Raw genomic sequence first — 14,666 nt, 5'->3', positions numbered from 1 at the left:
CCTCCTGGAAAACACCCTTATCTTCATAACCATTGATGCTTTATGGCTCCAGTAAACCGTTATTCATAGTTTAATCCTTTGAATTTTAATCCTTGGAATACATTATAGGATTTTAATCATTTTCATGATCCTGTTTTGGATTTTATCTGTTTATGTTATCACGTGCAAAGAAATGTGGCATCCACAATTTAATGTAGATGAAGTCGAGTAGAGAAGAAAAATTTTCCTAATTGTAACTGTCAATCAACAACTCAAGAATGTAATTCTACTTACCATCAAAAAATGAGTTAATTCCCCGGATCATGAATGCAGTTATTTTAAAAATGTAGCTAATACCAGAGATTTAACGGAAATCACGGGGAAGACATGGTGTCATTGAGTGGATTGAACTCTATTAAGTGTCTTGTTTTTCCAATGGTAGTTTAGAATAGCAAATAAATGCTGTCATTTGAGGTGGTTAATGTGTCCAATGATTAGTGTTTATTAGAACTGCAATAATGTGTATCAAAGAAGAGGCAGATTCTTAGCTTTAGTAGGCTTGGAATTATTGTACATATGTAGGGTAAAAGTTCCAATTGCAGAGTCCAAGATGGTTTTGCGAATCCAACCGAATATGGTGTAAACTGCTGAAACTGTTTCACTTTTTTTCCCAATATCTTATCTTTGGTAAATTTATGTGGTTCAGTTTTAAACGCTTTTTCCAAACTGTGAATTGTATTGTAGATTATTTTATGAGCATTTAGCAGTAAATTGGTAAAAACTTGTGGGATTTATAAAACTAATCCTGTGAAGGGCCTACAAATACGCTTACTTCGTATTACTGAGACATGGGGAGATCAGTCGCCGAAATATAAATTTGTTTGAAATGATCAGATTCCTGCTATCTGACGTTGAGACTAGTTACCCCTTCGTTTCGCACAGTTGTTTCAAATGGATTCAAATGATATATCTGTGAAGCTCAGTTGCTCACAATCTTGTAATTTTGTGCTTCTCAGAGGATGTAAGTGGTGTAGGTCCACACAGTGCGGTCAGAATTGACGCGCATTCTGTGGTCTGTGATGAGAAGAGACACAGTTAATGAAACCCACGCCTGACATGATTGCATCCCCCGAAGGTAAGCTACTGTGCCACCATGATCAAGTGAAGCTTTTGAATCTGATAAAGTCTTGTGGCAAAGAGAAGAATCTTTGTCAAGCCAGAAGGCTACATGGATTCGTCCTTGAGAAGGGGTTGATCTTTGAAGATATTTATATTGCATCAGCCTTGATTACAACCTACACAAAGTGTGGTGCCCTTCAAGAAGCACAGGCAGTGTTTGAGAAGATCCCTATTCCAAACGTTGTTACGTGGACGGCCTTGATTTCTGGATATGCCCAACATGGCCACCATGACAATGTATTGAAGTGCTTGATGCTTATGGAGGATTCTGAAATCTTCCCCGATTCAGTCACTTATATCTGCATCTTAAAAGCTTGTGGCATTAATGGGTCTTTGGATGTTGGGGAATATATTGATCGTGAGGTTAGGAAGCAAGGTTTACTGGAGAAGAATGTGCTGCTTGGTAATACGCTGGTTGCAATGTATTCAAAATGTGGTGCTTTTGATAAAGCTCAAGAAGTGTTTGATCTCATTCCTATTCATAATGTTGTAACGTGGAATGCTTTGATTTCTGGATATGTCCAGCATGGGCTCGGGGATGAAGCATTAATTTGCTTTAGAAGGATGGAAACTGCTAGAGTCATGCCTGACATAGTAACCTATGTTTGTATTTTGAAAGCTTGTGGCATTACAGGAGCTCTGGAGATCGGAGAAGTTATAGATGCTAGAGTTAGAAAACAAGGATTATTGAAGAAAGATGTTGGGCTTGGGAACACATTGGTAAACATGTATTCCAAGTGTGGTGTGTTGGAGAAAGCGCAAGAAGTATTTGATCTGCTTCCAGTACGTGATGTCGTGTCGTGGAATGCCATCATCAATGGATATGTCGAGCATGAGCTTGGTCATGAAGCATTGAAATGCTTTCAACGGATGCGAGATGATGGAGTTTCTCCCGATTCGATAACGTATATGTGCATTTTGAGAAGTTGCAGCGTTGTCAAATCTGTAGATATTGGGAAGGATATACATGTGGAGGTTAGAGACCTTGGGATAATGGATAAAGATGTTGCTCTCAGCACTGCTGTAGTAAGCATGTATGCCAAGTGTGGTGCATTGGAAGAAGCACGGGAAGTATTTGAGCAGATTTCAGGGCAGGATGTTGTGTTGTGGAATGCGCTCATTGCTGGCTATGTCCAACATGGGCAAGCTGATGAAGCACTGGACTGCTTCAAGAAGATGCTAGATAAGAGAGTTTGTCCAAATGCTGTGACTTATATATGTGCTTTGAAAGCCTGTGGCATTGTAAGGTCTCTAAAATTTGGGGAAGAAATTTGTGTTGAGGTCAGGAAGCGTGGACTACTGAAAAATGATGTTGTGATTGGTACCGCATTGGTGGACATGTATTCCAAGTGTGGTGTGTTGGAGAAAGCAAGAGAAGCATTTGAACAGCTTCCTGTACGGGATGTTGTGTCTTGGAATGCTCTTATTGTTGGTTATGTCCAACATGGCCTCAGTGATGAAGCATTAAAATGTTTCCAAATGATGGAAGATGAAGGAATTTGTCCAAACATAATAACTTATACTGGAATCTTAAAAGCTTGTGGCATTATAGGGTCTCTCGAGATAGGAAGAGATATAGAAGTTAAGATCCGAAGGCGTGGATTATTGCAAGAAAATATCATGATTGGAAATGCTTTGTTGGACATGTATTCCAAATGTGGTGCAATGAAGAGAGCACGAGAAGTATTTGAAGAGATCCCAATGCGTGATGTAGTTTCCTGGAATGCATTGATTTCTGGTTATTCGCAACATGAGCTTGGTGATGAAGCATTGAAATGCTTCAAGGAGATGCAAGATAAAGGCATCTGTCCAAATGTGGTGACTTACATCTGTGTTTTAAAAGCTTGTGGCAACGTAGGGTCTCTAGAGGTTGGAGAATTTATAGATGCCGAGGTTAGAAAGCAAGGACTATTACAAACGGATACTGTGCTTGGCACAGCATTGCTGGACATGTATGCCAAATGTGGTGAGTTAGAGAAAGCAAGAGGAGTATTCAAATATGTTCTGACCAACACTGTTGTTCCTTGGAATGCCCTCATTGCTGGGTACACCAAACATGGGCTCGGAGAAGAAGCATTAAAATGTTTCCAAGAGATGGAAGGCGAGGGTATTCATCCAGATGCAATAACGTTTGCTTGCGTTTCGGAAGCTTGTGGTATGATAGGTTCTCTTGGGACTGGGGAAAACATATATGTGGAGGTTACAAATCAAGGATTACTGCATAAAGAAGTTGTGCTTGGCAATGCATTAGTAAACATGTATGCCAAATGTGGTGCAACAGAGAAGGCTCGGGAGATATTCGAACAGCTCCCAATGCGTGATTTGGTCTCGTGGAATGCCCTCATAGGTGGATATGCTCAGTTAGGTCAAGCTAATTTAGTTTCAGACCTATGCAGGAAAATGACATTGGAACATATTGTTCCAGATGCGGTCACATTCACGATTTTGCTAGCTATATGCAGTCACATAGGTCTTTTGAAGGAGGGAGAAAAGTTGTTTATCAAAATGTGTAGTGTGTATGGTGTCTTTCCAACCATAGAACACTATAGTTGTACAATTGATCTATATGGTCGGGCTGGATACTTCGATCAAGCAAAAGCAGTGCTAAAAAATGTGTCATGTTCGGGTGGTCATTTTTGGTTGTTCTTAACCATGTTGGGTGCTTGTAGGAAATGGGGGAACGTGAAGCTTGCACAATGGACATTTGAGGAATCAAAGATACATATGGACGAGGACTATGAGGCTGCATATGTTTGTATTGAAAGTATATATGCATCAGCTTGTATGGAAATGGTGTAAAAACTAATAATTTTGTTAATTGTTTTGTACGTTAAATTTGTAAATGATGTAAATTTTGTGTCTACTTGTTGGCTCAATATAGTATTGCATAAGGCACCTTTTAATACAGTCTAATTTTATGTTTATGTTTATATGTATACTAGGCATAAATGATTCACATGAAGATTCAGAAAATGATAGTTCAGGTTTGTCACAATATAGTGGCGTTGGTCATGTTTTAAAGGGTTGATTCTCCATCTTGATGGGAGAGACATAGTGCTCAACAAATCAAGGGCAATTCTTTAATTGCAACAATTGGATCCATTGATAATTGTGTTGTTAAATTTGCTTGGGACAAGTAATAATGATGTGTTGCATTTGTCCTTTCCATGAATTTGGTCCAAACCTCAATCAATGATGAAGAAGTGGAATTTATACAATTTGCTCGCGCTTGCAATTTAGTAACAAGGCATGAGGTGCTACAACATAATGTGAAATAAGCATTTTATGTGTGTTCAACCTGTCACGATGATTATGGATGATTATGGTTATCACGTGGCTTGATATGTAGGATCTTATTTAGACTATGAGGAGGACACCTCCACACAAATAGCTTACCAAAAACCTAAAATGTTGGTGTAATGTAACACGTGAGAATGGGTTTAATAACATGGGGTACATCGTAAATCCCTTTCATAAATTTAGCCTAAGCCATGTCTTGAACAAAGGGTTTTATGTTCATGATATGCAGAATGGCAAAATGACACGTAAAAAATGGGTTCGCAACCTTGACAGTGACATATTTTCCACCATTACAACAAACAGAAACGATATTGCCCTTTAAGTGAAGAATGTTGTTGAATACGATTAAATAACTGAAGGCATTTAAGGAAATCATGAGATAATATAGCAAAGCATTGGAACTTGATTAGAATCTCGATTCCTCGGGGGCTTTTATGAAACTCGAACCATAGTAAAAGACGATTAACGTAAAAGGAAATCGAATCGAAGGCTAACTATCCATGAGTTGGCGGGTCGAATCGAATGGCATACAGTTTACTGAAAACGCCCCCGCAAACTTACCAAAATATAGCCTCCTACGAGTTATTTATAGTAATAAATCTCATGACTCTAGTTCCCGAGTATTGGTGGTGAAGGAATGATAAAGGGGTAGTCTTGTAAATATCACAAAACCTTAGGGGCATGGCTTACAGCGTTTGGCCCTAATTTTGAGCAGAGCGTTGGTAATGGAAAGCTTCAGGAGAAGAAGAAGAAGAAGAAGAATATAATCGAGCTATGGATTTCTTGATTAAAAATGCTTGCCGTGTATTTCTCTCCAAGGAATGATCTGAGAGACAGACAGACAGACGGACGGAGGCGGAGACAGTGGAGATGAATGTATGCAAAGATACGCAGTTCCTGTGGGAAGAGCTCTTGAGGGATCCTTCGAGCTTTTGGGATAATCGTCACTACAAAGTAAGCAAATCAAAATCATCACATTTACATCATACAGTATACATTATCACTACCACCCTAATTCACAATTATGCATCATCTATCATCATTATGCATCATCACCAAATTTCATCATACATTATCATCATCACCATACACTCACCATACCTTATCATATGCTATCACCACCGCATATACAGCAGGACTACAAAATATCATACATAATCAGCACTTCAAACCAGTATCACAAACGATTGCTGGCAATCATGCATCATCACCCCTGCGTTGTGCGCTATATGTTAAGCTTTAATGGTGTTTCATGACAGAGAAGTGCCAAATCCCCTGATTTCAGACACAAAAAAACAGGAAAAGCTTTATGGATAGATGCACACCACAACCCCCCTTGCGTCAAAGACAAGGTAAAAAACCTAATCTTTCATGCGGAAGTGGCACACGAGCTTCCAAAAATAGAATTTCCTGATCGAATCACACTTTTGAATCTCATTAAATCATCTGGAAAATCAAAGAATCTCGTGCAAACAAAGAGAATCCATAACGAGATTCTGAAGAAAAGCTTGATTTCAAAGGATGCTTATATTGCGACTGCCCTGGTTACTGCATATGCTAGGTGTGGGGTGCTGGAGAAAGCCGAAGAAGTTTTTGAACAAATTCCCATAAAAGATGTTGTTTCTTGGAATGCTCTCATCACTGGATATGCACAACATGGCCTTGCCAGCAAAGCTTCAAAATGTTTGAAGCAGATGAAAATTACTGGCATTCGTCCAGATTCGGTCACTTATATTTGCATTTTAAAAGCTTGTAGCATTGTTGGATCTCTAGAGATTGGGGAAGAAATTGATGCTGAGGTCAGAAAGCAAGAGCTATTGCAAAAAGATGTGGTTCTTGGCAACACCGTAGTAGCCATGTATGCCAAGTGTGGTGCGCTGATGAAAGCACGAGAAGTGTTCGACCAACTTCGGATACAAAATGTTGTGACTTGGAATGCTTTGATTGCTGGATATGCCCATTGTGGACTTGGTCATGAAGCATTGAAGTGCTTTCAACAGATGCGAGATGATGGTGTTCGTCCAGATTCTGTAACATATATATGTGTTTTGAAATGTTGTGGAATTATCGGATCTCTAGATATCGGAAAAGATATTGATGCCGAGGTCAGAAAGCAAGGGCTTTTGCAAACTGACATTGCCATTGGAAATACACTAGTGGACATGTATTCAAAGTGTGGGGCACTGGAGAAAGCAAAAGAAGTATTTCAACAGCTTCCAATGCGAGATGCAGTGTCGTGGAATGCTCTCATTGCTGGATACATCCAACATGGGCAAGGTGATGAAGCATTGGGTTGTTTCCTGAAGATGAAAGATGAGCGAGTACGTCCAAATGTAGTAACTTATGTTTGCATTTTGAAAGCTTGTGGTGCTATAAGGTCTCTAGAGATTGGAGTAGGCATACACACAGAGGTCAGAAAGCAAGGGTTATTGGAAAAAGATGTTGCACTCGGCAATGCATTGGTAGACATGTATTCCAAATGTGGAGAGTTGAAAAAAGCACGTGACGTTTTTGAACAGCTTCCATTGCGAGATGTTGTTTCTTGGAATGCTCTCATTACTGGGTATGCCCAACACGGTCTCGGGGATGAAGCATTGAAGTGTTTCAGACAAATGGAGGATGAAGGAGTGCATCCAGATATAGTAACTTATGTTTGCATTGTGAAAGCTTGTGCCATTGTAGGGTCTCTACAGATTGCAGATAAGCTAGATGCTGATATTAGAAAGCAAGGATTTGAGAAAAAAGATATTGTACTTGGTAATGCATTGGTGGACATGTATTTTAAGTGCGGTGCACCACAGAAGGCATATAACATGTTTAGACAGCTTCCAGTACGAGACGTGGTCTCTTGGAATGCCCTTATTGCTGGATATACCCACCATGGACTCGGTAATGAAGCGTTAGAGTTTTTCATACAAATGCAAGAAGAGGGAATAAATCCAGATGCAGTGACTTATATATGCATTTTGAAAACCTGTGGCATAGTTAGGTGTCTAGAACTTGGAAAAGAGATAGATTCTGAGATCAGGAGGAATGGGCTATTGCAAAAAGACATTGTTCTCGGCACTGCATTGGTGGACATGTATTCAAAGTGTGGGGAACTAAGGAAAGCACAAGAAGTATTTGAACTGCTTCCAACACATAATGTGGTGGCTTGGAATGCCCTTATCTCTGGGTATGCACACCAAGGGTTCAATGATGAAGTTTTTCAATGTTTCAGACAGATGAAAGCTAAGGGAGTCTCTCCTGATGCAGTAACTTATGCTTGTATCTTGAAAACTTGTAGTATTCTGGGTTCACTACAGATTGGGGAGGGTATAGTTGAAGAGATTGGAAAGCAAGGATTATTACAAAAAGATGCGGTTCTTGGTAATACATTGCTAGACATGTATTCTAAGTGTGGTGCACTGAAGAAAGCACAAGAAGTGTTTGAACAACTTCCAGTACATGATGCTGTATGTTGGAATGTCCTGATAGGTGGATATGCCCAGTTAGGTCAAGCCAATGCTGTCTTATACCTCTATACAATGATGAAGATAGCTAATATAGTACCAAATTCAGTTACGTTCATTCTTCTGTTGACTGCATGCAGTCATGCTGGCCTTCTGAAGGAGGGTGAACAGTTATTTTTCAATGAAATGCATATCGTTAACAATCTCAATCCGGTGGTAGAGCACTACACGTGTATGATTGATTTATTTGGTCGAGCTGGACATATTGAGAAGGCAAAAGCGTTGCTTGAGAAAGTTTCATATTGTGGCCATATTGTTCCATTTTTAACAATGCTGGCTGCCTGTAGAAAATGGAGGAATGTGACTTACGGGAGATGGACGTTTGAAAAATCAGTGGGATTGGATGAAACATGTTCAGCTGCATATTTCTGCATGGAGCAAATATATGCAACTGCTGGAATGCAAGCAGAGGCAGAAAGAATTGAGGTTTTGAGAGCTAAGAATAAAGCATCAAAAATATATGGATGTTGTCAGTGGATTGATTGTCTTGGAAATATGCATTCTTTTGTTGAAGATGATAAGAGCCATCCTCAAAATATTCTCATACATGCGAAGATAGACGAGATCCATAGGAAACTGTCACAAGTAGACCATTTCCAACATTCAAATTGGGTATATAGACAAACCATTTCAGACAATAAAAGGAAGGACTTGTGTGGCCACAGCAGCAAGATGGCTATTGGATGTGCTCTCATTAATACACCTAAAGGCATGCCTATATGTGTTACAATGAACATGCGGATTTGCAATAGCTGCCACTCAACCATCTCACTTATATCAATGGTTGAGAAGCGCCGAATTCTAGTGCGTGATGCCAACTGTGTTCACATCTTTGAAGGCAGTAGGTGCCTGTGTGATTATGATTAAAGGAAAGTGGTTGGATGTTTACCAAGAAATGGATCGATGAGCTATCAATGAATACATTGGAACTCTCATGAACTACTATGACATGACCATCTTTGAGAAAAGATAGGAGGCATAGTCAATATTCAAAGATGAATGCTATCCAGTTGAAGTCATACAAGAGATTACACATATCCAAGAATGCTTGCACAGATAGTGGGTATATGGCCCAAATGAAGCTCTAGACATGGATCATGGGTGAATGCAGTCAAAAAAAATAGTTTGAACATCTTTGGAGGCTTCAGTGACAACAATTGTAAAAGATGAGGCCAATGCATTATTCTAAGAGGGTTTTAAACTCTTATATGGGTTGAAACATGCATGTAGTAAGCTTTGAAAGCTATCGTTGAAGAGATGGCTGTTTGAAAGATCCATGTAGTATTTGATTGTGAATGCTATCACTGTTAAGATATGTTTTTGAGAAAGAGAATGCAATCCCGTTGCAGAATACTATTTGGGTGAAGACAATTTTCCCCGACAAAAAACAAAATCAATGATAACTTGTGTTGGTGCACTTTGAATCCAACCAGTAAACAAGTATTAACCATCATGCAAATGGCATTTCAACAAACCTCAAATGGCATCACTTTGTGTTGGTGCACTTGTGTTTGTTCTTGATAAATTGAAGTAAAAGCGTACTTGGATTAAGGCTTCGGAGGGACATTATTTTATAAAATGATGCCTACATTGTATCAATGTGATTATTTGCTAGAATCCATTAAGCACATGAACATCAAATCAAGATATTGAAACCACTGAGCTTATTTCTACTGATTTGCAAATTTCAAAAGAGGGGAACCTACTTTTCGTAACTATTTTAGTGTTGAGTATCTCTCATCTTTATTTGATTACTAAACCAACGGAGTTATTTTGTTGCCAATCCATTATCTGCTGGCAGCAACATTGATTGTATGTCATGGTACTCGCATCACGTACAAACCTACGAGTTATACCACTTCTACAGATAGTTTATAGTGACATCCCACCCTGGACTCAGCCCACTCATCATTACCTCTGCCTGTTTAATACCCCGGTAATGGTTTATGTGAGGCAGTACTTCATAACCTCCATTTGGTTCATACCCAATATATGGTTTGTGTGAGGCAGTTCTTAAACCATTTTATGCAATTTGCCCGAATTATTGGGAGAGAAGTTTGCTAAAAGAAATGGTATTTTGATGAAGACACAGAATTTTAGACAAGCTACAGATAAAGTCATTCAGGTGTTCATTGAGGAAGAAATAAACTAGTAAAGTGAAGGCATGAATTAAGGTATGAACTTCAACTTCAAGAACTGCTATGTAGAACTTGCTACCAACCTCGAGAATTATATACATGGCTTACCAATGAGGAGCTTGGAGGAATAAATAGATCACCATTGTGTACAAGCACTCTTTTCTATGGTTACCTTTGAATCAATGTATATCAATGTTCTGGTATTATAAAGTGAATGCGAAATATCCACTGGAATTTCACAGGTTATGACAAGTCTAAAAGCCACACATTATCTAGAATCCGTATTATAGAGGTATTGAAAACGACATGTATCAACCTCATCATTTCTCCTCATAACTGGTAGAGTGTCAATAGACAATACCTAAATTTATGTCTTCACATTGCATGTGGACTGATTTATTTACATGTCCCTCATACAAAACGATGAATTGCTGTGGAAAAAGTGCTGATCATATATCCAAATTGGCAACTTAATGAGGTCTGTACCATCATCCCATTAGAATGATGATATTGCAACCAAGAATTGCTTTTCCCCACATGTTTGTGGCTCCACTTCACAAATTAAAACATCGATGCATAAGGTTCTTTTAGACAACCTTTTTTGGCCATTTCCCTTAATACATTTTTCCCTTCTGGCCCTCTTCCTCGCTTCCCCAGCGCTCTCAGAAACGTAACAAGTTTGTCAGGATCAAGAACTAGCCTCTTATCAAGAACATAATCGAGCAATTTCAATGCATGATCAACTAATCCAGCACGGCTTAATCCATCAAGAAGTGCATTACAAGTAGAACTATTCATATGCAATCCTTCTTGCATTAGCTCTTCGAAAAGATCTGAGGCTGCCTTCACTCTTTCTATTCGGCAATATGCGCAAATCAAAGCTTCATATGTTACACTCGTGGGCTTGCATTGTTTCTGTTTCATTAAGAGAAAAGTACGTTCAGCATCATTAATCCGACCTGTCTTACAATATCCATGCATCAAAGTAGTGTAAGTGATGGCATTGGGTATGCAAATACCATTCGAGATTTTGCTCAAAAATTCCTCAGCTTTTTTCATGTTCTTCGAGCATAGGTCATGAAGAATAGTATTACAACCAATAATGTCAACTTTTCTTCCAGATGAGACCAATGAATCTAATAAGGTCATAGCCCGGCTTAGCTTTCCAGTTCGTGTGAAACCAGACAACAAGACCTTGTCAGTGTGGATGTCAGGGGGGCATCCAGCTCTCGCCATTTGCTTGTAAAGCTTCATAGCCCTTGTAACGCCATTCATTCGAAAAAAACCATCTATCATAATATTGTATGTATCGACATTGGGTGAAATACCCGCTTGCTTCATGTCTTGGAAAAGCCGATGCGCTGACACTATCCTTCTCTCTTTGCAAAGAACTTCAAGGAGTGAATTATAAGCAATCAATGAAGGTACCAGCCCTTGTTGCCTCATCTCAATGACCAAGTTTTTTGCCATATAATACCGACATGCTTTGCTTAAATTTTCGATAAGACAATTATATATGGGCTCATTCGGTGTCAATCCTTCTCTCTTCATCTCATCAAGAAGCTTATGAGCTTCCATTATGTCACCCACATGGCAATAACCATGGATAAGGGCACTAAAGACTATGACATTAGGTGGTAAACCTTCACTGATCATTCTCCTGTAGAGGCGGAGAGAGACATGGTGTCGTTTCACACGCACAACATGGGCAATGAGGCACGAGTACATCTTGATGGTCGGGCGAACATTGTAACCAGACATTTTATCAAATGCATCTATGGCCGGCTTAACTTGTCCAGCATCACAATACCCTTCTACAATCCTCTCAAACATAGAGGGTGGGATTTCATAGTTTTTCGACCTCATATCTTCTAACACTTGCCATACCTTTGCAAACATTTTGGCATCACACAGCTTTTGTATCAAATCAGAGTAAGACGAAAGAGAGTGGGTATGATGATCTTTCTTCGCTGAAGACCAATTGGAAATGGTAAGGCAAGGGTTATAAAGGTTCGCCTTGTTCGACGCTGTGGCCGCCGAATCATCCTCATGAAGAAGGTCTATGAGGTTCCAAGGTGAAGAGGATGATAGTGAAGAAGAAGCAGAGACTGCATCGCTGAGGTATCTGACTGAATATGCGTTCCATTTTATGAGACGAGAAACCCTAGTACTGAATCTGCAGAGAAGAGAAGGATCCATAGCTCACACTACACCTCCTCCTCCTCCGTCTCCTCCTCCTGGTTCTAAACTTCAGCATATTTCCTAAAGTTTCTCAAAATTACAAGAATACCCCTACATTTTGAGAATTACGAGAATACCCCTATATTTTCAGAATTACGAGAATACCCCTATATTTTCAGAATTACGAGAATACCCCTATATTTTCAGAATTACGAGAATACCCTGACATGCCAACCCATTTCTCCACGGTACGACACGCGAGTGCCGGGAACTAGACAAGATATGAAATGCGTGGCTTCTTGACCCTCTCGTAGCTGCATTGACAGTACCCTCCACCACTTGGATTCCGATCATTCTCCACGTGTCTCCAAACCTCGTGCTCGTACATCTAATGACACCTGTTTATAACACCTTGCCCCACCATACCTCAATGCGTCTAGCAATTGACAATGGTGCGGTTTGGTTTGGTTCGAGAGTGTCAAACTCAAACCGTTTAAAATTTTTGAAACTTAAACCGAATTGAACTAAATCACGAAATTGTTTAAATCAAACACTTACAAAAAAAGTCATGCTCAAACCAAACGGTTTTAGAGACTTTCAAACCTTTAAAAGAATCCATGTTGAATCACCACCTAGCAGATCTTCTGGGTTTAGGTTCTCTCGCATGGACGGGACATCAAATACACGTTTCACTACTGATTAACAAGTTATTAGATGCAGGAGTTGATCCCAAAGAGATACCCCTTCCTCATGAGCTTATTCTAAATCGCGATCTTTTAGCTCAAACCTTTCCTAGCTTCGCGAAGGGGTTAATACCATTCGCAAAGGCGAATTGAAACATCTTAGTAGTCGGAGGAATAAAAAGCAAAAGTGATTCCCCTAGTAACGGCGAGTGAAACGGGAATAGCCTAAACCGTGAAAGCAGGGTTGTGGGAGAGCGATGAGAGCTTTGTCTTGCTAGGCGAAGCAGTTGAGTGTTGCACCCCAGATGATGAAAGTCCAATAGCCAGAAGTACGGCTGGCCCACACACCAACTGTTAAAATGGCGGTTTCGCGGTTCGGTTTTGGTTTTCAAGTTTTCAAATCTTTAAACCATTAAAACATAGACCTGAATGAACAGAACCATTTAAACCGTTAAGCCATTAAGCAGAGGTTTCACAGTTTGGTTCGGTTCAAACCAAACCATTGCCGATTGTTAGATGTGTCCACAACCCAACCAACAATTGCCAGTGTGTCTTCGTGTTCCAACCAAACAAATTCAATGCAAGTATTGAGAAAGATACTAGGAACTAGATGGGACCACATTATAGCCCAGGATGCTTGTCACTACTAAATAAATATGCCTACATATCGGCATTGTCTTCTTGTGTTGAACTTTTTCACGAGCAAGACAAAAGGTACCTTGTAACTACAACCAAACTATAATATGTAGTTGATGGTGCTAGTGACTTCCTTGCGCCAAACATTTGTGCCAGTGGGATAAAGGTACCAATAACTAGTTGGGTCGGTGTACCTTAATGTAAATTCCCTTCAAGTGACTTCTTTGTTCAAATAGAAAAATGTATCATAACTATTGGAACTAAGCTTAAAGAATGTATTAAATCATGTGGCACCTACTACTTTATCTTAGTTTATCCGACACCACATCAACTTCAAATGACTATGAAAAGATGTGTTCTTTATGATGCCAATATAATGCCTTCAGAACTTGAAGCTTGTTAGGTAGAAATTGTACAGTGTTGTTAGGCAGATGATGTGACAATCTAAAGAAAAAATCGTACGTGTATGTATGGACAAGAAATGTTATCTACCATTCATGTCTTGAGAGACGGTATCAAAATATAATCTTTTTCTAAGTGAACAATATACACCTCATTGGATTGTGCAAATATTGCATATGCCAAAGATTTGGAGGTATATAACAAAGTGGCTAATGCATTATCAAAATTTTAGTAGATACGTTGCATATCTTATATGATTATCACTCACAAAGATCATGTTAGTTTTATGATATAGAGGAGAAACATCTACAAGTGGTTGGAAGCTTCCTTCTTTGCAAATTTCTTGACAAGGAAGCTTGTAGATAAGATATGTTTCTTCAGTTTAACATGATAATTTCATGTCATTCATCCACCAATGAAAAGATGAATTGATTGATTCACACCTTGATTCATTGATTTTCAACCAAGTGGTTTGTCTTGATATATAGTTGAGATATGACAAAGCAATGCATCCTCACAACAGCTCACATCATTAAAGTTGTTTCAACGTTCCATTAATTGTTACGATTTCCAGGTTCTTATCCCTACACATTTCTTTGACATCAAGATGTAAATTTAAAGATTAATCACACAATCTATTCATACAATGAATATCA

The 14,666-nt window shown here is 39.2% G+C and overlaps 3 protein-coding genes across 3 annotated transcripts; 2 read left to right on the top strand and 1 right to left on the bottom strand.

Annotated features, from left to right (window-relative positions):
- Positions 1 to 880: 880 nt before the first annotated feature.
- Positions 881 to 4,051, top strand: LOC147859340 (pentatricopeptide repeat-containing protein At3g09040, mitochondrial-like). Its single transcript, XM_087325746.1, has one exon. The coding sequence runs from the start codon at positions 1,078 to 1,080 to the stop codon at positions 3,955 to 3,957; it is 2,880 nt and encodes a 959-aa protein (XP_087181872.1). The 5' UTR covers positions 881 to 1,077; the 3' UTR covers positions 3,958 to 4,051.
- A 1,087-nt stretch (positions 4,052 to 5,138) lies between these two features.
- On the top strand, positions 5,139 to 9,643 carry LOC147859339 (pentatricopeptide repeat-containing protein At2g27610-like). The gene is made up of 2 exons (XM_087325745.1): positions 5,139 to 5,412; positions 5,718 to 9,643. The coding sequence occupies exons 1-2, from the start codon at positions 5,329 to 5,331 to the stop codon at positions 8,835 to 8,837; spliced, it is 3,204 nt and encodes a 1,067-aa protein (XP_087181871.1). The 5' UTR covers positions 5,139 to 5,328; the 3' UTR covers positions 8,838 to 9,643.
- An 823-nt stretch (positions 9,644 to 10,466) lies between these two features.
- Positions 10,467 to 12,311, bottom strand: LOC147859338 (uncharacterized). The gene has a single exon (XM_087325747.1). It carries the CDS (start codon positions 12,305 to 12,307, stop codon positions 10,670 to 10,672), a length of 1,638 nt encoding a protein of 545 aa, XP_087181873.1. The 5' UTR covers positions 12,308 to 12,311; the 3' UTR covers positions 10,467 to 10,669.
- Between the last annotated feature and the right edge of the window lie 2,355 nt (positions 12,312 to 14,666).

This window comes from Azolla caroliniana, unplaced genomic scaffold (assembly GCF_043228905.1).
Source record: "Azolla caroliniana isolate FFs.n. ecotype wild unplaced genomic scaffold, voAzoCaro1.0.p SCAF_10, whole genome shotgun sequence".
In the NCBI taxonomy this organism is placed as follows: Eukaryota; Viridiplantae; Streptophyta; class Polypodiopsida; order Salviniales; family Salviniaceae; genus Azolla; species Azolla caroliniana.
The sequence above is the reverse complement of the archived record's forward strand: the minus strand, read 5'-3'. Positions and strand labels throughout refer to the sequence as shown.